The sequence below is a fragment of the Manis pentadactyla genome, chromosome 4 (genome assembly GCF_030020395.1).
Source record: "Manis pentadactyla isolate mManPen7 chromosome 4, mManPen7.hap1, whole genome shotgun sequence".
NCBI classification, from domain to species: domain Eukaryota; kingdom Metazoa; phylum Chordata; class Mammalia; order Pholidota; family Manidae; genus Manis; species Manis pentadactyla.
In genome coordinates, this window is record NC_080022.1 from 34,423,975 (window position 1) to 34,446,497 (window position 22,523).

The 22,523-nt window shown below is 57.4% G+C and overlaps 4 protein-coding genes across 15 annotated transcripts in view; 3 read left to right on the forward strand and 1 right to left on the reverse strand.

Moving 5' to 3' along the window:
• Window positions 1–606: 606 nt before the first annotated feature.
• ATP6V0B (ATPase H+ transporting V0 subunit b) lies at window positions 607–3,930 on the forward strand. 2 transcript variants are annotated; one of them, XM_036893158.2, is made up of 8 exons: window positions 607–785; window positions 1,540–1,588; window positions 1,828–1,911; window positions 2,036–2,113; window positions 2,294–2,363; window positions 2,485–2,536; window positions 2,751–2,941; window positions 3,627–3,930. In XM_036893158.2, the coding sequence occupies exons 1-8, from the start codon at window positions 719–721 to the stop codon at window positions 3,651–3,653; spliced, it is 618 nt and encodes a 205-aa protein (XP_036749053.1). In that variant the 5' UTR covers window positions 607–718; the 3' UTR covers window positions 3,654–3,930. The 2 variants fall into 2 exon arrangements, with proteins under 2 accessions (XP_036749053.1, XP_036749054.1); XM_036893159.2 differs by lacking the exon at window positions 607–785 and adding an exon at window positions 1,307–1,395.
• Window positions 3,931–4,782: 852 nt separating this feature from the next.
• On the forward strand, window positions 4,783–14,570 carry B4GALT2 (beta-1,4-galactosyltransferase 2). 2 transcript variants are annotated; one of them, XM_036892998.2, is made up of 7 exons: window positions 4,783–5,169; window positions 6,678–7,033; window positions 7,225–7,460; window positions 10,370–10,560; window positions 10,752–10,874; window positions 10,987–11,091; window positions 13,709–14,570. In XM_036892998.2, the coding sequence occupies exons 2-7, from the start codon at window positions 6,730–6,732 to the stop codon at window positions 13,857–13,859; spliced, it is 1,110 nt and encodes a 369-aa protein (XP_036748893.1). In that variant the 5' UTR covers window positions 4,783–5,169; window positions 6,678–6,729; the 3' UTR covers window positions 13,860–14,570. The 2 variants fall into 2 exon arrangements, with proteins under 2 accessions (XP_036748893.1, XP_036748894.1); XM_036892999.2 differs by having other exon boundaries at window positions 4,783–5,077.
• A 446-nt stretch (window positions 14,571–15,016) lies between these two features.
• On the forward strand, window positions 15,017–18,932 carry CCDC24 (coiled-coil domain containing 24). 3 transcript variants are annotated; one of them, XM_057500130.1, is made up of 9 exons: window positions 15,017–15,191; window positions 15,326–15,497; window positions 15,724–15,899; window positions 16,044–16,160; window positions 16,877–16,951; window positions 17,513–17,567; window positions 18,040–18,109; window positions 18,226–18,304; window positions 18,391–18,932. In XM_057500130.1, the coding sequence occupies exons 2-9, from the start codon at window positions 15,372–15,374 to the stop codon at window positions 18,626–18,628; spliced, it is 936 nt and encodes a 311-aa protein (XP_057356113.1). In that variant the 5' UTR covers window positions 15,017–15,191; window positions 15,326–15,371; the 3' UTR covers window positions 18,629–18,932. The 3 variants fall into 3 exon arrangements, with proteins under 3 accessions (XP_057356113.1, XP_036748939.1, XP_057356114.1); XM_036893044.2 differs by having other exon boundaries at window positions 16,826–16,951; window positions 18,391–18,931; XM_057500131.1 differs by having other exon boundaries at window positions 16,826–16,951; window positions 18,395–18,536.
• Window positions 18,933–18,973: 41 nt separating this feature from the next.
• Window positions 18,974–22,523, reverse strand: part of SLC6A9 (solute carrier family 6 member 9) — a 30,944-nt gene continuing 27,394 nt past the window's right edge. For all 8 annotated transcript variants that reach the window (XM_036893042.2, XM_036893039.2, XM_036893036.2 and 5 more), the window contains 2 exons: window positions 20,321–20,491; window positions 18,974–20,212 (listed from right to left, as the gene is read on the reverse strand). In XM_036893042.2, coding sequence (XP_036748937.2) covers window positions 20,018–20,212; window positions 20,321–20,491 — 366 coding nt within the window. In that variant the 3' untranslated portion in view covers window positions 18,974–20,017. The remainder of the gene's footprint in view (window positions 20,213–20,320; window positions 20,492–22,523) is intronic.

Here is a 22,523-nt window from a genome sequence, read left to right on the forward strand (position 1 = left end):
GTTTCACATGAACAACAAGACTATGGCTTTAATTCCAAGTGAAATGAGAGCCGCCAGGGCATTTTAAACAGGAGAGTAACATCTTGTTGAAGTTGATAAGGATCAAGGCAGCAGGGGAGCCCACAGAGCACACCACCCTGCCTCTGGATTACAGAAAGCTTCCTGGAAGAATGATTTCTGAGGACTACTTGGTGTTAGTCGGACAGTGGGGTGGGCAGGAAGAAGCGTGCTCCAGGCAGCGGAAACAGAATGAGCAAAGTGAGGAAGAGAGCAGACACCCTTGCAGACGGCAAGGGAGGAGGCCAGTGGGATCAGCACTGGCCTGGAGCCTAAGGTAGGGAGGTCTGACAGCAGGCTCGGGTGTAAAGTGGGTCAAAGTGAGGCAGAAGCATCCGGGCTGAGGAGGAGCGGGCTTGCAGATACGCGAAAGGGACCAGCCAGAGATCGTGGTACACAGTAAGAAGGGCGCGGGGCCTGGAACGAAGCGTAAGACTACAACCACCACCACCCTCAGCGCCAGCAGTTCGGCCATGGTCACATTCTGCATCCGCAGCGACGCGGCGCAGAGCCGGGAGTGGGGTCACGTGGTGCCGGGTGTCACGTGGGTGTGTCAGGTGACGCTGCGGGGCGTGTGAACAGGCTGCGGGGCGGACGGTGGACGCAGGGACGTGCTTTTAGCTCTGGCCCGACCGACCCGAGCCCCGCCGTCACTGCCGCCATGACGGGGCTAGCGCTGCTGTACTCCGGGGTCTTCGTGGCCTTTTGGGCCTGCATGCTCGTCGTAGGTGAGGCCGGGCCCTGGCGGGCGGGGCCAGCATCCGCGCCGAGCTGGCAGGGCTGCAGCCCAGCGGGGAAGTGGGGCCCGGAGATACTGGGCCCCAGTGCTGGCTCTGTGCTCCGGGCTGTGGGACTTGCCTCACTCCTTTCGGAGCGGCCTCTGACATCGACAGAGGTGACCCGAATCTCCAGCTGCTTGAGGAGGGGTACAGGTGGGGGGTAGTTGGCGGGCTGTGAGAGCAGTCCGATCCCTTTCTGGCACTCCCCCCACCCCACCCCCGTCCCACTGCTGTGGTCCCTCTTGCTCCTGACTGGCCTGCTTGGACCACGAGTCGGCTGGTCCACTTCCTCTTTTCCTGGTCGTTTTGCCGTCCTCCCCCCCCCCCCCCCCCCACAGCTTGTTGAGTAAACAGGGCTCGGATTGGACTGGCGGGATCTGGTGGGGCCTGGTCGAAGCTCTTGCTCCCCTTCTCCCTCCAGGGTATTCAGGCCTGTCGGTGGCTACCCTTGGAGAGTCTTGGGCTGTGAGATGGTGTCACTGAGGGAGATATTACTGAGGGAGTGGCAGGAAAATGGAGGTCTGAGCAGAGACATCTGTATGGACAGCTGTGCTGTCAGGTGGGGGCCAGCCTGAGGACTCTCCCTTGATTTGGGGGTAGGCAAACCTATCAGTAGGTGGCCCATTAGCTGGGCAGCAATTTCTTGTCCAGGTTAGGGAACTTTAGAGAGCAGCTCCTAACACCTTTTTTCTTACTGTTGCAGGAGTCTGCTATACCATTTTTGACTTGGGCTTCCGCTTTGATGTAGCATGGTAAGGGATGGCTGGGAGAGGATTCCCCTAGGGGTTCTTTCTAATTGTAGCCTGCTTGCCTTCTTTGGTCTGAACCCCTATCCCACCCCACCCCCAGCTGCCTGGGTTATAGACCTTTGGGAAATAAGAGGTGTCTTGTCTTAGCACGCAAGACTGGTGGGGTTGGAGGGAGTTGGGGGGATGAATTTGGGGCCCATTCTTCCAGGATTGAATTGCTCTCCTCCCTGACTTAACACCAGGTTCCTGACTGAGACTTCCCCCTTCATGTGGTCGAACCTGGGCATTGGCCTGGCTATCTCCCTGTCTGTGGTTGGGGCAGCGTGGTGAGTGTTGGGGTGGTGGGATGGGGGGGCTGAGTCATAGCAGGTGGTGTCACTGGGTCCTTAGTCATCCTGGGGACAGTGGCAAACTGAAGCTCTGCTCATTGGTTTCTTACCCTTCCACCAGGGGCATCTATATTACTGGTTCTTCCATCATTGGGGGAGGGGTGAAGGCCCCTAGGATTAAGACCAAGAACCTGGTCAGGTAAGTGTGGGGCCCTTGGAAGGTTGTCAGAACCAACTACATGGGGAGCTGCCTATGTGTTTGACCTGACGTGCTGCTAATGGGATGTCTGGTGGAAAAAGGTGGCTGTGGACTGTCTGGGGAGGCAGGTTGGTTTCTTTCTCATCTCTTTCTCCTCTTCACCCCTTATGCCACTACCAGCATCATCTTCTGTGAGGCTGTGGCCATCTATGGTATCATCATGGCAATTGTGATTAGCAACATGGCTGAGGTAAGGAGGACCAGGGTGGGGTGGGCATCCATTTCAGTGTGTTCTAGGCATTGTTTAGCAAGGGAAGAGGGAGGAGGAGTGGTGTGGGGATGGTTTCTGGTTATATCTTTGCCTTCTTCAGCCTTTTAGTGCCACTGATCCCCAGGCCATTGGCCACCGAAACTACCATGCAGGTAAGTTGGTATATGAAGGTAAAAAACCGGGGCTTCATACCTGCTTCCCGTGCCCCAGCTAGGACTCCTCATTTGATATTTTCTCACTGACTTTGGCCTGATTTGCAGATTTGGGGTGGTGATTGGCCCAATTAGAACATGTTGAGCCCTTGTCCTTCTCTCTCTTTGTGCCTGGCTTGGCCTCAGTGCTCTCTCCCTCCCCCCTGCCCCCCAGGCTACTCCATGTTTGGGGCTGGCCTCACAGTGGGCTTGTCTAACCTCTTCTGTGGAGTCTGCGTGGGCATCGTGGGCAGCGGAGCCGCTCTGGCCGACGCGCAGAACCCCAGCCTCTTTGTGAAGATTCTCATCGTGGAGATCTTTGGTAGTGCCATTGGCCTCTTCGGAGTCATTGTTGCCATCCTTCAGGTGCTACATCTCCCTGTCCTTGTCTCTAACCCAGCCTTACCCTCCTCCTGGAGGAGCCACAGTGCTCCCTTCTCTGCCTATAACCAGAGACCCCCTAAACAGCACCTCCTACCCATCTTCTGGTTTTCTCCATGTGAAGATTTCAATTTAGTCTTGTCTCCAGTCTGGTATCACTGATGACTCTCCTGTTTTTTTCTTTGTTGCTTTGTGTCTATGTATCTTTGATTTAGTTTCTCTCTTTCTGTACTGTTATTTTGTCTCTTTATTTGTAGTCTAGACCAAGTGGGATCTTGTCTGTGTCTGCAGCAATCTGTCTTGGTGTGTTTGTGTTTCTCAGAGCCTGTATGTATCTGTGCTGTCAGTAGGACAGCAGTTCTGAATTACATATATCTCATCTGTGTGACGACATTTGAGTGTGGCTAAGAATCAGCCTGAGGATCTTGAGTGTGACTGTGGGTACTTAAGTGGGTTGACTTTTGGTGACTGGTACTGTCCAAATGCCACTTCTCTCCATTCAGTCTGTCCCAAACCTAACTCTGTGTGTGTCACAGCATGTCCCTCCTGGGCCAGTCCTCCATCTGCTGTGGTCTGTCAGTCCTGCCATGGGTGTGCTAGGGCTTGTCTTTTGTCAGTGTCTTGTCAATTCCCCTGTCCCTTCCTGACTTCTCCTATTCTTCTCTTGCAGACCTCCAGAGTGAAGATGGGTGACTAGATGATCTGTGTGAGTGGGGCCGTGCCCCACTTTTATTTATTTGTGGCTTTCCTGGGACAGCTGGAGCTGTGCCCCTTAGCCTTTCAGGGGGCTTGGTGTTCAGGCACCCCCTGCACTCACTTCTCGCTGCCTGTCGACTTAGAGGCACTGCCTGGCTGGATCCTCAGTGTGAGGAGTGGGCTGCTGATGACTTGTGTGTACAGCTGTGCACCCATGTCCCATCTCCCCCCCCATCTCCCCAGTGTTTGTGAAATAAACATGGTATTTGTCTGGGTCAGTGCTGATTCTGTTCCTTTGCTCTTCACCACCTTTCACAAAGGTTAAACAGGCATATAGGCCTCAACTTCACCAGCCTCTTGCCTTTCTTATTCATATATACTATCTATGCTCTGGACAGAAGCCAGCTTTGCGCTGGACTGAGGACTCTGTAACCCTGAACATCTTTAGTGAAGGGAACAATGAGTACGGGGATATGGGCCCAGGCGTTGGGGGAGGCGTGTCCTCCTAGTCCCCTTCCTCAGGTCTGTGTCTGCTAAGCCCAAACGGGCCACATCTACTTACCTGGCTCTACCCTCAGGCATCCATCACCAGCTAACCCTGTGGGGCTTGGAGCCCATTCATTGAGTCTGCCTATCCCAGCGTCATCCCCTGCGCGTAACTAATTTGATCCCTTGTTCCCAGGACCCTGTCCAGCTCCTCCCACTCCTGGCCAATCTCTTACTCCTGTAACCCTAGAAGTCCCACCCACCTCCAGGCCCCTAACACATAGTTTCGTCCACACCTTTAAGGGCCCTACTTAATTCAGTCTCCTTCGCTGGCCGAAGGCGGACCTGTAATCATGCTGCTGTCAATGAGTTGACAAATTCCTAACCTGCCCGCCCCAGTCGGCCTAATGTCCAGAATCCCCTCTGTGGCTGGGCTCGCGCTCCAACCCAGCACTTCTCCGTAATGGATTTGACACTCACACCATCCTTGGAGAGCCCGACCGATGTCTTCCGTCCCTCCCTGGTCCTGTGCCGCTTCTGTCCCCTTGCTCCGCCGCGCTTGGGGGCCGGCAGGGGCGGGCGTCGGGGGCGCGCGGCGGGTGCGGGCGCGCTGGAGGCGGGGTGCGCGCGCGCGGGCGCGCCAGCCGGGCCTGCCCCTCCGAGGCGCCGTAGCGCGGGAGGGAGGCGGCGGCGCTGTGGTCCATCGGTCCGCGGGTCCGTGGGTCTGCCCGGCCGCCCGGCCCCGCCCTGCCCCCCGGGGCTGCTAGGCTCCATGGCCCGTGGCGGCGGCGGGAGGCGGCGCGGGGGCCGTAGGGGCCGCTGACCGGGCGGCGGGAGGCGGCGGGGCCGGGCTATGGGGGACAGAGCCGTCCGCAGCCGCCGGAGCCGGGAACCCAGCCCGAGTCGGAGCGGCGCCCCCTGCTGAGCCCCGAGCGCCGGGTGAGAGGGGGGCGCGCGCCGCCCCAGCCCAGGGCCCCGAGGTTCCAGACCTGGCCCCACGAGGGACGCCCCGAGATCCCCGCCCAGGACCGGTGAGAGGAGCAGGCGGCCAGACCCTGGCCTGACGTTACCGCACCCCACCCCCATCCTTCGGTTCCCCCGGGGCCCCTCTGCGCGCCCCCAGGAAGCCTCCCTTATTGTCCTCGCCCGCGCCCCGGCCTCGTGGTGCGGGGAGGCGCTCCACTCAACGTTTCCCCTTTGCCTCGGCCCCAGCCCCACATCCACAGACCCAGTCCACACCCCTCAACCCCCATGCTCCACACCCACGGGGTCTTTGCTGCCTCCCCCGGTTGGGGGTGCCACGTGTTCAGGCCACTCAGCCTGCCAGCCCCGCCCAAACGCACCTCTCAGCCGTCAGCCTGAACCAGAACCCCTGCTCCGGAGGGAGGGGTGGGCATGTTTGCACCTGGGGCCGGGTGTTGTGAGCTGCCCGGGAGCCTGTATGTATGGCTGTGTAAGTCCAGAAGCAGAGGCTTTGTGTGTGAGTGTGTGACTCTGTGAGTTACTGTCACCCGGGTGTGTCTGTGACTCTGTATGTAGTTCTCTGTGCGTGAGTGCAAGTAACTATATAGCAGGGACCCAGGGTGTCTGTGGTTGTGTGATACTTTGTATCTGTGAGACTCACCGTGCTCCCAGCAGCACTGCTGGACATGCCCCAGAATTGTTGCTGCTCTTTTGGAAACACAGCTGGAGCCAGGGCTCAGGCAGGACTCCTTCCTGCTGTGCTGAGTGCTGTGCCCTGTCTTCAGGGCCTAAGGGTTCCTCTTCTGGGAATCAGAACCAGAAGGCTGGGCAGGTCCCAGAGTTCATCCCAACCCTTGAGGTGTTAAGGGAGGGGTGTTTTGTGCCCCACCCCGTATTTTGACCACTTGCTCCCATAAACATCTTATCCATATTTGGGCCACCTGGATGCTGAGGACCACTTCCCAGCCTGGTCCCAGCTGGCCTGGCCTGCTTGCCACTGGGACCTGTCCGACCAAACCACTACCCACCATGCTCCTGGGAGGACTAAAAGTCATGAATATAAAGTGCTCCTGGGAGGTACTCAGTAAATGGTCTCCCTTCCCCCAGACTTTGAGTCCTGTGTTGAGGATGCCCTGTCAGGTGTCTGTCTCTGGGGCACAGATACACACATGTGGGTCTTTAGGTAAACATGTTTCTATGTTTAGTGTGGTCATAGATCATGTGTCTATGTTCCTGGGAATACATATGTGTGTGTGTGTGTAAAGTGCAATAAGGGCATGTACCTGAGTGTGAGGTCATGTGCAGTTGTGCATGTGTGTGTGGTATTAAGGACGAGGAATGTAAACAATATGGCTTAGTACTCTGGTGTGTAAAGGTGTGTGAGAAGTGAGTTGCCAGGGACTGTGTCTGTGTGTCTATTTGCAGGTAGAATGTGAGTCCATGAGTGTCAAAGGGTGTAAGCAGGTAAGTGTGAGGATGTGGGTCCATGAGTTGAACAGTAGGCAGGAGGTGGGTGGATAGCTTTGCCAGCCCCACCCTGACCTGCTGGGTCTGTTTCTCTCCTACCCCTGCTCAGGCCGGCAGCCGGATGCCCGGGCCCACTAGGCGGGCTGACGGCCGCCTGCGGGATGAGCAGACTGCTGGGGGGGACGCTGGAGCGCGTCTGCAAGGCTGTGCTCCTTCTTTGCCTGCTGCACTTTCTTGTGGCTGTCATCCTCTACTTTGACATCTACGCCCAGCACCTGGCCTTCTTCAGCCGCTTCAGTGCCCGCGGCCCTGCCCGTGCCCTCCACCCAGCTGCCAGCAGCAGCACTAACTGCTCTCGACCCAACGCCACTGCCCCCAGCTCAGGACTCCCCGAGGCTCCAAGTGCCCAGCCCGGCCCCACGGCTCCTGTCCTGCCGCCCTGTCCTGACTCGCCACCTGGTCTCGGTGAGTGCAGGGTTGGGGCCTGCCTGTAGGGGTGGGCCGAGGACCTGACCTGGTTGACTGGGGGAGTGGACCTTGGCCCGTGGGTCTGGGGCTGTTGTAAGAGGACTGTTCCAGGAGCCTCAAGCTGAGAGGGAGGGCTGGTGTCTCTGGATTCTGATGAAGGCCTGACCCTGCCACCACCCTGCCTACAGTGGGCCGACTGTTGATTGAGTTCACCTCACCCATGCCGCTGGAACGTGTGCAAAGGGAGAACCCAGGGGTGCTCCTGGGCGGCCGCTACACACCACCTGACTGCACTCCAGCCCAGACAGTGGCAGTCATCATCCCCTTTCGACACCGGGAGCACCACCTACACTACTGGCTCCACTACCTGCACCCCATCCTGAGGCGACAGCGGCTGCGCTATGGCATCTATGTCATCAACCAGGTGCACTGCCTGTGGCCCCTAGGCCGGGCATTGGCCTCCAGAGAACCCACAGGCACCCGTGGGTGCATATGTGGGGGTGGGGGCATGCATGGGTCCTTGTCTGTCGTGGATATGTGAATGTAGTGTGATCCATGTGTGTGTAGCCTCAGTGGTGGTGAGCCCTGTTGTCTACCCTTGGTAGGCCCCAGCCCATGGTTGTGGAGGCTTAGGGTATGCTGGCTAGGAGAAAATGTTGAGGGGCCCCAAGGAGAGACTTGAAAGAGGGATGCAGTCTACATTAGGGCCAAATGCCAGCCACAGCTGAGGCCCAGAGGCTCAGCTCAGTGTCTGAGCCCTACCATGGACTGGGCTGGAGCTGGTTACTGTGGCCCAGGGAGGGTCTGATGTGGGTCTCCTCCCCACAGAGAATGCCCAGACTTGGACTTGGGTCCCTGTAGACTCCAGGATGCTGGTGTGTGATGAGTAGCAGCAGGGTCCGTGGGGGCCGAGAGGGGCTTGTCCAGCCCTGGGGTTGGGCAGTGATGATTGGGATGGGTCTTGAGGGATGAACAGGCATTAGCAGGTGGAGGGACTGGAGGGGGCAGGCATTCTAGGCACAGGGATCTGGAGGACCTAGGCCCCAGCTAGAGAATTGCGTGGTCTTGTTTGTTCAGAAACTGTTGGCTGAGATGGGAGGTCTAACATGTAGTTGGGTAGCAAAGATGAGGCTGGAGCAGCTGGCAGAGAACAAATCCAGAAGGGTCTTAGGAGGCATACTAAGTGGGTAAATTCCAGCCTGAAGGTGATGGGGCAATATTGTAAGGCATTAAGGGGAGAGTAATGTGTATGTCTGCTTATTAGAAAGCTCTCTCTTATTGCTTGTGGAGAACAGGATAGAATGGGGAGACTGGAGGCAGATGACCAGTTGGGAAGAGGCTCCAGATGTTCAGGAAAGAGATGGTGAACATGCACATTATTGGGCAGTAGTTGGGAGAAAGGGAGAGATGTGACACAAATAGGGGAGAGTAAGGGAAGGGAGACACCAGGATACCTTGAGGGCTGCTGTCTCAGCTGTTTGCTGTGTGGATGGCTGCGGCCAGGAGCGAAAGGGGAAACCCAGGACCAGGCAGGTCTGGAGGAGAATGTGACTCCGAATTCTTTTTTGCAGTGATGAGTTTGAGTGTCTGGGGAAAGTATGAGAGGAATGTTCAGCAGGCAGTTGGAGAAGTGAGTTGACCCAGGAGTGAGGTGTGAAGTAGAAAGAGGGATCTGGGAGCAATCACTATATAGATGGTCCCTAAAGCCAACAGTGCCCAGCCTGCCCAGGGACCATGGGATCTGGGCACATAAGGGACAGGTAGAGAAGGAGGGACCACACAGAGGCTGCAAAGGTTGGCCAGAAAGACAGGACATCGTAGTGTCCCAGAAGCCCAGAAATAAGTATCAAGAAGGAAGCATGGCAGCTGTGTTAGCACTGCCGGGGGAGTAAGGAAGGATGTGGAGCAAGCGGCGTCCAGTGGATTTAGCAACAAGGTGGGCCCAGAGAGAGCCATTTCAGGGGCATGGTGGGGGCGGAAGCAGATTGCAGTGGGTTGAAAAAGGAATCAGATTTGACAAAATGGAAATAGCCAATTGGAGATAATTCTTTTTTTAAAAAACCCCTGGAGGAAGGGAAGGCAAAAGGTAGGGGCAGTGGCTAGAGGGAGGTTTATTTTTCAGGTGGGGGAGAACTGAACATGTTTATGAGCTATGTGGGAGAAACCTAGGGTTCCTGGCTGGTGAGAGAGATCAGAAACAAGTGCCACTGAACCCAGAGAAGGCAGACAGTTGCTCTGGGGCAGGTGGGAGAGAAGGTACACGGGGAGGAGAGTGCAAGGGGGGCTGAGTGGTCCAGGATTTGAGGGGAGCAGCTCCACCCAACCAGGCTGCCTGGTGGAGAGGAGGGACTGCTGTTCCTTCCCTCCTTCCAAAAGGACTCACTTGCAAATGCCTCTGTAGGAGCCTCTCCAGCCTGGAGATTGTGGTTTGGAGCAGGGGACTTGGGAACCAGCTCCTGCCACGGAACCTCTTTGCTCTGACCAGAATTTGGAACTTGGGCCTGAATGACTAGGATCCCAGCCTGAAGGAGAGCTGGCCCTGTGGCCCCATTTCTCAGGGAACCCCAAGATCACTGGACCACGGTTGCCTGTAGACCCATGTTTGTCATTTTGTGGGAAGACAAGTGAATCCAGCCCAGTCCTGTCCTGGTGTCAGAGGCTGCCCAGAGAGTTGGATGTGGATCCACATGAGCCAGCAGACAGGTGACTGCAGCTTGGTGGCTCAGTCCTCCTGGTTTCTGCACCTTAGACACCGTTCATTTGGGGCATTCACTGTTCATCTCACTTGAGACTGTGTGCTCAGTAGGAACACTGTACACTCGGTGCTGCTCATCTCTAGGATCTCCACTGGCCCAAAGAAGATGCCTGGCACAAAGGGCAGGGCCACAGGGCATGTTAGAATGAGTGAAATGAAAGCTCTAAGTCACAGTTTAAATGGACACTGGCATAAATGAAGCACATAGGAAGGAGTGGGTGGGAGGGTTTGGGCAGGGAGGCCTTTCCAGACAGGAACTTGAGAAGCAGAGAGGGAAAGAATTCCAGGCAGGGGGAACTGCTAACACCAAGGCCTCAAGGCCAAAACATCTGGCATGTTCTGGGACTGCTGAAGAAGGTAGCATACCTGGGTCTTGGGGTCTGAGGAGACTGGAGCCAAATCGTAAAAGCCCTTGGAAGGCCAGGTCCAGGATAAAGAGCTGGACTTGATCCTGAGTTTCTGCAGGGAGCCACCTCAGGAAGGGGTTGGAAGGTCTATCGTGACTGCTCTGGACAGTGGTAAAGTGGCAGGTTCCAACCACAGGCCCAGAGCTGATACATGCCCTCCACCAACCCCAGCATGGTGAGGACACCTTCAACCGGGCCAAGCTGCTCAATGTGGGCTTCCTAGAGGCACTGAAGGAGGACGCCACCTATGACTGCTTCATCTTCAGTGACGTAGACCTGGTCCCCATGGATGACCGCAACCTGTACCGCTGTGGCGACCAGCCCCGCCACTTCGCCGTGGCCATGGACAAGTTCGGCTTCCGGTGAGGGCTCCCTTCTCCCTGGACGCAGACCTCCCACCCGGACTGCCCCACCTCCTCTTCCCCACCAGCCCTCGCTCCCAGCTCCAGTGCCCCTGCTCAGGCTGCTGTAGCCCTCTCCCCACATCCCATCTCGGGTCCTCCACCTGGAATCCCCCCAGGCCCCTCACTGCCCCTGCCTTCCCATGCCACAGGTTGCCCTACGCAGGCTACTTTGGAGGCGTGTCAGGCCTGAGTAAAGCCCAGTTTCTGAGGATCAATGGCTTCCCCAACGAGTACTGGGGCTGGGGCGGTGAGGATGATGACATATTCAACCGGTGAGCAGGGCCTGGCTGGGAGTAGACCGGGTGAGGGAGGGAGCAGTACAGACAGGATGGGGCTTCTTGCCCTGCCTGGTGTCTGCTCCAGTCCGTCTGTCCCAATCCCCAGGATCTCCCTGACTGGGATGAAGATCTCCCGCCCAGATATCCGCATAGGCCGCTACCGCATGATCAAGCACGATCGGGACAAGCATAACGAACCGAACCCGCAGAGGTGATCCCCAGCACCCCTGACTGCAGGTGCCCCTGACCCTTTACTCTCTGGAGGTGATCCCACAGTGCTGCTGATCCCAAGAGGGAATCCCAAGGCCCCTGACCCTTGACCTCTACCGGATGACTCCCTGTTCCCTTCCCCGCACCCAGCCTCACCCCAGACACCTGCCCGGCTGGCCTGACTCCTGATGACTGAAAGGCCAAGGCAGGGCTGCAGTCATCCCTGATCACACTGCATTCCCATCAGTGCCCTTGCAGACCTCTCTTGTACCAGAGCAGATAGGACAAGAGGTAGGAGACCCTGGGCACAGCTCTTGGGCATGGGGACCCAACAAAGGAGGCCTGAGCAGCATGCGGCAGGGAGAAGAAAGAGCAGACCCCTCTGAGTCTAGAGTAGGCAGCTCCATCTCTGAGGATGTAGGAACACTTGGTGTCTGCTGAGGGCACGTGGAAGGTAGTTAAGGGCTTCGGGACACTGCTCTGGGACTGTCTGGTGCCAAACTTTGTGGGGAGGGGGAGCCCAGAGCAGTCTACCCAATCCCTGATGGATATCCCACATGAAGTTGATTCTAGGGAGGGAGGTGGGAAATTCCAGCACAGGGTGATCAGGGCAAGGTACTGTCCTAGCAGAAGAGGACATGATGGTAGGGGCTTCCTGGAGGAGGTGATGGTAAATGAAAGTTTGAAAAGAGTTATTCATTCAACAAATATTTGTCACATACCTACATTGGGCACAGTACTATATTCACCAGGCTAATGGAGGAGGCCAATTTGGATAAAAGGAATAGCATTTGTGGGAGTCTGGAGTGTGAACATGCATGTTATTTGCTGAGAGCCTGAAGCTCTTTGGTGTTACAATCTCTGCAAGCTGAGAGTAACAGTAGTGGTGGGTCAGTGCTGGTTGTCAAATCCCAGGGTGGGACTTTCACTTTTGTCCCAGGGTTGCTAGGGAGTCGTGGAAGGGATTTAAGCAGGGAAAGGGCAGGATCAGATTTGGGTTCAGAAAGACCACCCCCTGAGTTTGAAGAAGGCGAAGGGCTGGCAGAGCTGGTGGAGCAGCAGGGAGGCCACCCAGGCCTGAAGGAATGGATGGGGCCCAGGGGATGTACTGGGTGTGAGGCTGCTGTGCCCCCAGCTGGAACAGGGTGGTTCTGGTCTGCACCCAGGGTGTAAGCGTCAGGGAGGTTGCAGCACTGATGTAGGGTTGATGTTTGGCAGAAGCATGAAGCATCTGGCATCCAGGGAGATGACAAAAAAGCTGTTCAGATAAAACCATGGTGAGCAGGGAAGGAAGGGGCTTCAAGGCCCCTCTGAGGGGGAGTGCTCAGTATTGGGACGGCTCTGGAGGGGGACCTGAGCTGAGCTCTGAAGGACTAGGAGGATCAGAGCACTGGGATGGGGTGGGAGTGAAGCCCCGGAAGCACACACAAGCCCTTGGTCCTGTTTCAGGAATAGCGCGTCTAGGTGCCACCATCAGTTAGTGATGTCTGCCTTGGGTGGGGAAGTGGCAAGGTGGCAAGACATTTCTGGCTTAATGAACTCTGGATGGTAGTTCCATCTACTTAGTTGCTTTTGCCTCAAATCTAGTTCTCCCGGATTCCTTTTTCTTTCACCTTAAGTGTCCAAACCATCAGCAAGTCAGGTCAGTGCCACCCCCAAAACATACTTGAGCCCAACAACTTTTCCTTTTACCACCTCTGCCCAGGGCAGCCTCTGTCATCTTGTCTGGGCTACTGCAGTGGCCTCCCGCTGGGGTCCCACTTCCCCTTTTCCCTTCTGTATAGCTCATGTCCCCTTTCCTCCCCCCACCCCCAAACTGGGTTAAATATCCCTCAGTGTCTTCTTACTCACGAAATAAAAAACTGCTTCCTCTGACTTACAGAGCTCTGCCCATACATGCTCTGGCCTTCAAACTAATCTTACTGTTTTTTCCTTTGGCCCATTAGGCTCTAGCTACTTCCTGTGAAAATTCTTCCCCGTTTAGGATCAGCATGTGCTGTTGTTACCTCTGCCTGGAATGCTCTTCCTCCGCTGTTAGCTTCATGTCGCATACTCACCCCTCCCAAGGCAGTCATCTTGGTCTCTCTCTCCTGCCTTCCCGTAGCAGTCTGATGGGTTCCTGTCTATTACCTGTCTCCCCTAGTGGAGTAGACTTACCTTGAGAGCAAGGACCTTGCTGTCCTGCCTGGCTGTGTCCCTGGTGCTTAGAGCAGAGCCTGGGACTGCTCAATAAACAGAGAGTGTGGAGTGTCTAAAGCATGAGTGACAGAGAGGATGGCAGAGATGATGGGCCTGGGGAATAAAGATGATCTGATACACAGGACGCATTGCATTCGGGGTGCCTGTGGGATGCCTCCTGCTGGGTATGAGTCTCAGAAGGAAGGTATGAGATAAGGAAGACTTGTGAGGGTGTCACAATTCTGAACTCAAGGGGGTGAGATCTCTGTTTTGAGGGCAGATGCAAGAGCAAAAGGGCTTCAGGCAGGTGGAGGATAGAGGGTGGCAGGAAGAACAGAGTCCTCCCTGGAAGAAGCTAGGATGGTTTGAGCCTTAGCCCCAGAGGTACCATATTGGTTTGGTGGTTAGCCCTGATCTGGACCCGCTTCCATCTTATCTAGGTTTACCAAGATTCAAAACACGAAGCTGACAATGAAGCGGGACGGCATTGGGTCAGTGCGATACCAGGTCTTAGAGGTGTCTCGGCAGCCACTCTTCACCAATATCACAGTGGACATTGGGCGGCCCCCATCATGGCCCCCTCGGGGCTGACACTAATGGACAAAGGCTCCCAGTGCCAAGGATTGCCTGCCAGAGGACTGACCTACAGCCTGGCTGGCGGCTGCTCTTTTGGGGATCCCCAGGACTGAGACTGTGGGCTCTGTTTTTGGAGGGTCTTCCCAGATGCACCTGGATGGTTCAGAACCTACTTTGGGGAGCTTCCATGCTGGGCAGGCCCCTCAAGTGTGGCCCTCCCTGGAGTCAGCCCTCCTTCCTGCCCCTCCTGCCCCAGCCCAGCCCCCCTCACTGTCAGGGTCAGGCCAGCCCCTGCACTGCCTCGCTGAGTGGCCTGGGCTAGGTCACTCCACCTCTGTGTGCCTCAGTTTCCTCCCCTTGAGTCCCCTAAGGCCTGAAAGAGTGGGAGATATGACTAGGGGGCATTCACTGTTGCTTCCAGGGGGAATTCTCAGACCTGGGGATACCCCATGTTACCAGGGGAGGGGAAACCTTTTTCATTCAACATTGTAGGGGCAAACTCTGGTGTGCCCCCTGCTGAGGAGCAGCTCCAGGAGGGGACCAGGGGGGTGCTGTGTCGCTGCCTAGAATCATGGGGTTAGGCTTTGCATGGAGGGTGGGTGGGGCTTGGATCAGTCAGCTGGTTCCTGCCTCCCCGCCTCAGAGAGAAGGCAGCCCCAGGGCCGGCTTGTGTTTGTACATTGCACAGAAACTTGTGTGGGTGCTTTAGTAAAAAACGTGAATGGAGCAGGCCCCCTTTGTCTGCTTGGGATGGGGATCTGGGACTCTGAACCCAGGCCCTGAGTGTGTTGTGGGAAGGTGCCTGGATTCAGGCCCGGGAGGCCCTGATTCCCCAGACCCCTTCAAGAGCAGCCGCCTGCTAAGACTTCCGCAGGCCCTAAGGGGAAAGGTCTACCCGGCCACTGCCTCGTGGCCAGTGTAGGCAGCGAAGTAATAAACCCCGTAGGCTTGGATTCTTCAGTTTTTCTCCGTGCCCCGAAGACGAAAGGTGCCCGGGAATGGGTCCAAGGTGCTTGGGGTCAGGGCCCCGGCTGCTTCGGACTCCAAAGCCACCTACCTCGGCTGTGTGTCCCACTCCCTTCGAGCCCGCGCCGCCCTCCAGACCTGGAACGGGCGGGGGCGGGGCCGCTGCGGGGCGGGGCCTGGGTAGCGGCGCAGTTTCCCGGGTGACAGCCGCGCGGAAGAGACGGGGCTAGGGCCCGGGTCCCCACTGGCCGGCTCCCGGGGGGCAGTGACCAGGAGCCGCGGCCACCGACAGGCGGCCAGAAGCGGGGCAGAAGAGACGGCGCCAGAGACCGGTGGTTCCGGGGCGCATTAATTCTCTTGGGGACTGGCGGCAGGACAAGGGTGGGGCTTGGGGGAGGCCGGCTGGAGGCGGGGCCCGAGCTGCCTGGGAGCGGCGGGGCAGGGGCGGGCGGGGCCCAGCTCTGGGGGACCCGCGAGCTCCCTGAAGTCCGGCGCCCTGACCCGCTGTCCCGCAGGTCCCAGCCGGGGCGGCGCGTCGGGGGGCGGCGGCCCGGGCAGGCCATGCCTCGGGACTCCCCGTCGCTGTGGGAGCTGGTGGAGGAACTTGTTCCGCTCCCGGAGCTGCCCGAAGTGAAGAGGATTCTGGGGGAGACGACGGTGGACCTGAGCCGGGAGCTGAGGGCAGAGGTGGGGAGTGGGGAGGTGGGCCACACCCCGGGCCCGTCCCAGGACTCGGGAGATTTCTCCGCCTCCTCCGGGCCCCTGGCCCTGCGCGGTGACTCGAAATCTGGTGGGGTCTCCCTGTCCGCCTAGCCCTCTCCCGTTTGACTCCTCTCCGCCCCTTGCTCCCCGAGACCTCCTCACTCCTATCACTTCCCTCCCCGGTCTCAGGGTGTCCCAGCTCTCCTTGTAGGTGGTGATGCTACAGTCACTGCTCCGAGAGGCTAGATCCTCGCAAACCCCGGACTCCCGCCCCACCTCTGACCCCTCCTCCCTTCTGGCGCCATCGCCCCTCCTGAGAGACCTCGTGCGCCAGGAACTGCGGCAGCTGCTCCAAAGTCTCCGTCAGAAGGCCATCTACGAGGGCAGGTGGGGGCCTCCGACCTGCGGCGCAGGCCTCATCCCCAGAAATCAGATGAGCTAGCCCTGCACATGATAAGGGGCCAGGATCGTCTTAACTATGGTTCCCTGGAAGGAGCCCCCCTGAGTTTTCTTCATGCGCACCTTCTGCAGGGACCACACCCAGGCTTGGGTGCAGTATAGCCCCAAGGTCCTGCGCTTTGCCTTGGAGGAGCCCAGGTGTGATGTGCCAGAACAAGAGGTATTCCAGATGAGAGCCGATGAGCTCAGGTAAAGTGGTTGTAGGAGAGAAGGGATCTTGTACCTGCCTGGCAGAGGGCCCCAGCTGACGGCCGGGTCCTGCCTTGCTCCGTGGAGGAGCTCTTGGGTCAGGACACAGCTACAGCCACTTGTGGTAGGGATCAGCACATGAGGGCTGCAGAAGCCCAGGAGACACCGGCAAAGCCTGGGAGCAGGCAGGGCTTCCTGGAGAAAGTGACTGTTTTGATCTGGGTCTTGGAGTATGTGGAAGAGATTTCCAGGCAGATGAGTGAGAGAAGAGCTTTGCAGAAACAGGGAGTGCTTTATGCAAACATGGCTGAGAGAAAGGAGCCAGTGGTCAATTGTTCTTCATGTTTGGAGAACAGGAGTGAGGGCTGGACTAGAAAGGGCTGCTGGCAACTGAATGAGATAAAGGAGTAGGAGTGTGTTCATAAGAATGAACGGCAGCAACTTGTAATTGTCACACAACCCTGTGAGGCAGGTGATTGCCCCCATTTTGTAGATGAGGAAACTAAAGCTCAGACAGGATCATCAATCTGCCCAAGGTCACACAAGTGACGGGTGTCAGAGCCCATCTGCAACCCCAGGCGCCAGAACTCCTCTTTGCAGTACATTATGTTGCCTTTGTGAGAGAAGACACAAAATTGTCTGGAAGTGGTGTTTGTGTCCTGAAGGCCTGGAGTAGGCCCCATGTGGACAGTGACGTTGACTTCACCTGCCAGCAGCAGTCCCAGAGACCTGCATGTCATCAAGGACCAGCTGAATGTGTTCAGCATCGACCAGGTGGCCAGACACCTGCGGTGAGGCCCCTGAGGGTGTGATTGGGGGTGGAGACGGGGAGGACAGGACTGGGATGGGGCTTATACTGGACTGTAAAGAGGGGAAGGAGGAGGCAGCACACCCCTAGCCGGGGAGACCCAGGAGAAGAAGGCTGAGAGGTGTTAAGGGCTGGTTGCTGCCAGGAAGTAGCCAAGTATGGATACGTCCAGGGGCCATGGCCCAAGGACTTTTATCCTGAGGTAGGGGAACCACAGAAGAGATTTAAGCAGAGGAAGGGCTGTGAGGCAGGGGCGGCTGGAGGCAGGAGGATTCGCTAGCCCAGTGCAGTAGTGCCGAGAGAGTGGTGCCTGCCGGGGTGGGTGCTGTGAGGGGTGGGGGGGAGAACCGAAGACACATCCTGCCTAGGAAGAGGGTCTGGAAGGCTGTGCTGGACCAGCGCCAGGGCAGCAGAGGGAAAGGCGGGCTGAGAAAGGCCTGGAGGGGGGCACCTGGGAGACTACAGACTGGGGCTGTGTGGTGGACTGAGCTGAGACTGGGTTTTGTGGCACTGCTTCTGGTGGCCCCACTCCCACGTGTCACAGGGGCCTCCTGGAAGAGGAGAGTCGCACCTTGGAGGGGGAGATTCCCATCCTGCAGGTGAGGCCTCCCTGCCCAGAGCCCTCTGAGGGTGTAGATATGTGGTCCTGCCTCTCACATGGTATATGAGACCCATGTACCTGTGTGTGTGCATATGTGCGTGTAAAGCTTATGTGAATCTGTGCCCATTTCTCCCATGTGCACATTTCTCGTGTGTGTGAATTTAGAAGCACACAATTCTGCTTGAGCCCATAAGTCCAAAGTCAGCACTTTTAGGTTAACCTGCTGGATTTGTCCCTGTCTTTTGCCTCCTTCCCTTCCCTACATCTGGGCCCAGGCCAGCCAAGATCACCTCCCCAAGCTTGGCTTTTCAAGGGGGCTGGTATTCCCCATGGGCGCTGCTCCCAGGTGGTTAGAATGAGATGGTTGCATGGGCTTATTTGTGGGTCCTGCTGTGGGGCTCTTGGCCTCTGCACCCCTGCCCCATCCCATCCTTGCTGATGCCAGGACCCTGAGCCAGCTCTCCCTGCAGCGCTGCCTGGAAGAGGAGTACACACGGGCACCTCCACCCTCTGAGGCAACCCTAGAGCCCACCCTGGCAGGTGAGGACCCTGAGTAGACCCCAGGGCACCTAGCCAGTCTCCTCCTGCTCCCTGCCCAACGCTGTACACACCCTCGAAGAGCCGGGCACTGTGCCTCAGCTACACCTCTCTTCCAGAGCTGAAGGAACAGAAGGCAGCCATGCAACAGGAGCTCCAAGTCCCTCCGAAACCTCTCTATGTCTCCCCAAGCCCCAGGTAAACCTGTGGACAGCGGATGGACAGCTGGACAGGGTGCTGAGGGTCAGGCCACAGACCCCTCACAGCTACTCTTTCCTGTTCAGGCAGAGGCCCTTAGGGGCCTCCATCCAGGGCCTTAGACCCTTGCCTTGCCTCCGTGGGGCTGCTGGAGTTTGGGGTGGGCCTCTCCAGTGCTGCCTACCTGCTCCTCCTCTGGAGCACTGCCCCCGACCTCGAGGCCTGGCCACCACCTGCCGCTGGGGACGGAAGCTTCAGTGCAGCCCCAGAAAAGGACCAATTTCCACTCCACTGTCCAGTGAAGCATCCCAGGCCCGAATCTGAAGGGCTGGCCACCAAGTAGTCTTCAGCTTCTGCTGGAATTCACCCCGTCTGCTGCTGCTACTGTGACCCAGCCTGCTTCAGACTTAGTCTTGGATGGGCCCTCGCCAGGACTGCAAGGCTATCTGTCTGGCCTTCACCCCACCCGCTGCTAGGCCCCTGGTATCTTGTCCCAACCAACCCAGCTTTGGCCTTTCTCCTCCCAGGCCTTCACAAAGGCCTGGCAGGCAGAGGTCTCATCCCAGCCAGGCTCTTGTTCCCCTGGGGGACCCAGACAAAGCACAGCAGGAATAAAAATTTAACAAAGAGAATAGACAGGAATAGAAATTTCATTAAAATCTATGGACTTTAAAATCCTAGTGGTGCACGGATGGGCAGGCGCGGGTAGCGCACCGTTATTGCTACAGAGGATTAGAGGTGGCTCTTCCGGGGCTGTCACTGCACAGAGGGGCACAGAGGACAGACAAACAGACACTGCAGGACTTGAGGGAAGGGGCTCTGGTTTCAGAGAGGGGATGGGGCATACAGCTGGGGCCATTTGGCACATGAACAAGGGCAGCCCAGTTTGGGAGGACTGGGCCTTTAGCCTGGTGGAGGGAGGGTAAGGGGCTGTTGTGTAGGGGCCCCTTCCCTGGGGCTCTGGGCCCAAACCTCCTGCTGAGCAGCACTCCACCCCTGTCCTCAGGAACTAGTGCTTTGGGCAAGCTGCTGGGTCCCTGGCCTCTGCTGGCTGGGCCTGACAGCCAGGGCTGGAATGAGTCACACAGACCCCAGAGCAGCCTAGTGAGGTGAGGCAGGCCTGGAAGACAGATTGGGCCCGAGGGTAGGGGCACAGGAGTGCAACCACAGATAACACAATTGTTACAAAATAATTACACAGATAAACAGGGCTGGGCGGCACAGCCTGACAAATAACACTGCACAGCCCCCAGCCCCCCACTCTGCCCCCAGGTCGGAAGATGCACATCTGCCTGGACAGAGGCTAGGGTCTGCCTGGAGGGCAGGAACACTGGTCAGAAGGCTGGAGGCCTAAGGAGGGGGATTGGTAGAGGGCCCACCCAGAACCTTAGCTCAGGGCAGAGTGGGGGGGCATCAAAGACCACGTGAAGCCTGGCAGGCCTCTGGGGACCTGGCCTGAGACCCCTCCAAAGTGCTTTGGGCCCCCTGGCAACCCTTCCATAGCCCCCCACCAGCTGCCATCTTGGCATCCAAAGGACCTGTAAACACTGGGGACACAAGCATGAATGACCACACTAGCAGTGGTGGCCAAGGTGACAGCAGCTGCCCTGGTCAGGGTGTGGCAGGGGCAGTCAGTGACACCAGTCCACTGACTCCCCAGTCTCTGTAGTGGGAGTCTGGGGCCGGAGTGGGGCACTCCCCCGGCAGCTGTGCTTATATCCGGGAGTCCTGCAGACGGCTGGAGCCGTTACTGCCCACCATTGGGATCTGGGCCTTGTCAGGGTGCAGTGGCTGGACCTCAAGCCCATCTTCAGGAGAGGCTGGTATGGTGGGGGCATAGCGCCCAATCCGGTGCTCCAGGAGGGCAGGGCCCCAGTCTCTGCTTGGCTTCGTGGCATTTTTCAAACGCTGCAGGAGGGGTGGGTGTCAGGGGCAAGACGTGTCAGAAGGGAGCCTTAAGCCCCATTCATCCACCCCCTCCTGTTTCACCTGCTGCCCCCGGCCCCCACCCCTCACCTGGATGAGGGTGTCCCCATCTGTGCGGCAGAGCTGGAACAAGGCATAGAGAGGGATGCAGATGACGGAGGAGAGAGCCATGAGGAAGCCGACGGCCACGGCCCAGCCTGGGTACTGGTAGTGGTTGTAGGTGATTGGCCGGTACTGGATCACCGTGAAGATGAGAATGAACTGCGAAGGAGGGAGGGGAGTGGATGGGAGGCACCCCCGGGCCTCAAGCCACCTATCATTACCCCTACCCTTCCTCTCTAGGCTCCTCAGCTAGAAAGAGGATTTGGGGAGGGCAGGGGCAATGTCACCGTGGAAGTAGCGGTGTAGTGGAGGGAGCACATGGAACCAGGGGGCCAAGGTGCGGTTGTCAGGCAGGCACCATGGAAGGGCAGAGGTCTGTCTTTGCCATAATCCTGAACCAACTGGGGAACAATTAACTGCCTTTGGAATCAGTCAGTTCTGCTCAATGTTGCAGCTGCAGCCATCGTTTTCCACCCTCTTTATTCTAGAGAATCCTTTTCTGCATCTTCTGCTGTCAAACCCTATGCAAATGCCACCTCCTTCAAGAAGGCTCTCCAGATTTCCCACCCTGAAAGGGCTCTCAGTGGCATTTCCCATCTGCTAAGCACTTGTTTAATGTTGTCCGTAGATCTGGGAGATCCTGGGATTGCATGAGCTCTGGGTCTCCAGGGCCCAGCATAGTGCCGGCACAATCTCATTTGCTGATTTGAACTGACGTGCAGAGAGGCCGAAGTGATGGTGGGGAGGAGAGGGCAAAGCCCTGCCTGTCAATGTCTGTGGAGACTGTGACAGCCAGGGGAAGTGCCAAAGGCTAGAAATGGTGTCAGGCTGGGAGCCAGGAGCTGCTTTGGAAAGAGCTGAGTGAGATGGTAAATCAAGACTGGGGTCACAGGGACCACAAAAAGAAAGGGAGCAGAAAGATGGACAGGTGGCCACGCAGAGGGCCCGGGTGTGTGTGTGCCTCTCCCCAGCAGGGCTCAGCATCTGCCTCCTGAGCCCGCAGCTGCATCCTGGAGCTTCAGGCTCCCCCAGCCTTCCCAGTGACCGAATTCTGGAGGACAAGCTTCACATCCACTGGGGGGCCCTCCTGGGACACTGCACAGAGTAGGAGCGTATAATAAGTTTCCTGAATGGAACTAGATTCTGATCTAGGTGTGGGCAAATCCCTTATTTGAGCTGACAGATGGAAGGAGTTTGTCAGAAACAAAATATAAGGAAGTAAAGCCCCCGAGAAAACATGACAGCCCCAGACACGCATGTCCATAGAGCCTGGAGTCCTCACCTCAAGGCAACTCCAGGCTGACTTCTTGAGCACAGAGAGGGCATGGCCACCTTGCCTCAGTCTCACGGAGACAGGACTCAGGCCGAGGCTGCCCCTGGGGAGGCCGCTTGAACCTGTCTCTTTCCTGTCTCCTGCCCTTTCTTGGCGGGTGCCCCAGACCCCCGGGGGGCAGCCACCTCAGAGCTGTGCGGGATAAGCTCCCCACAGGCAGGCCCTGGGTCTGGGCCTCAGCCACAACCCCCAGAGGGCACAGCACTTGGCACTGCCTGCCATCCCTGGCCTCCACCACTTACAGGAGACTTCCGCTCCTCCTCTTGCAAAGCTGGGCCAGTATCCAGAGCTGGTGCCTGTGCCAGGCTTGGGAAGATCTCACACCCCATGTGGTGGAGGCCTCAGCCTTCAGGGGCCTTTTTTTTTGTTTTTTGTTTTCAGAAACATGAGCCAAGTGGAAATCCGGTGCTGAGCTCTGTATCACAGAGGAGCTGGGCATGGTTCTGGACCCTGTCCTTGCCACCGGCTGACCCCTCTGTCACTCAGAGATGGCCCTGTCTCTTCTCTGTGGAGTGACCGTTACATTATCAAATGTTTTGTGCACCCCTTTCCCACCTTGAGCATAAAGGAGCAAAATCAGATGGTTTTTAGTCCAGGGACCATTCTTCCTTTCTGTGGGTGTTTCTAGCGTAGCACTGGCTCCACACAGGCTCCACAGACTGGACTACCTGCTTTGAATGGTGGCCCTGCCTCTTAGTAGCTGTGTAGACTTGGGTCAATTACTTAACATCTCTGTGCCTCAGTTTCCTGATCTGTAAAGTGGGGATAATGATGGAGAGTGTATCACATGAGTTAACATATTAACATCATGCAGAAAGTGCCTAGTTCCTGGCTATGCTGTTCTCTTCAAGAAGTTCA

Coding starts and splice junctions, on each gene's coding strand:
- ATP6V0B (XM_036893158.2), top strand. CDS start 719: ATGACGGGGCTAGCGCTGCTGTACTCCGGGGTCTTCGTGGCCTTTTGG. Junction 1,589..1,827: donor TTCCGCTTTGATGTAGCATG/GTAAGGGATGGC, acceptor ACTTAACACCAG/GTTCCTGACTGAGACTTCCC. Junction 2,364..2,484: donor TGATTAGCAACATGGCTGAG/GTAAGGAGGACC, acceptor TGCCTTCTTCAG/CCTTTTAGTGCCACTGATCC.
- CCDC24 (XM_036893044.2), top strand. CDS start 15,372: ATGCCTCGGGACTCCCCGTCGCTGTGGGAGCTGGTGGAGGAACTTGTT. Junction 15,498..15,723: donor GCCGGGAGCTGAGGGCAGAG/GTGGGGAGTGGG, acceptor CTCTCCTTGTAG/GTGGTGATGCTACAGTCACT. Junction 18,305..18,390: donor TATGTCTCCCCAAGCCCCAG/GTAAACCTGTGG, acceptor TTTCCTGTTCAG/GCAGAGGCCCTTAGGGGCCT.
- B4GALT2 (XM_036892998.2), top strand. CDS start 6,730: ATGAGCAGACTGCTGGGGGGGACGCTGGAGCGCGTCTGCAAGGCTGTG. Junction 10,561..10,751: donor ATGGACAAGTTCGGCTTCCG/GTGAGGGCTCCC, acceptor CCCATGCCACAG/GTTGCCCTACGCAGGCTACT. Junction 11,092..13,708: donor AACGAACCGAACCCGCAGAG/GTGATCCCCAGC, acceptor CATCTTATCTAG/GTTTACCAAGATTCAAAACA.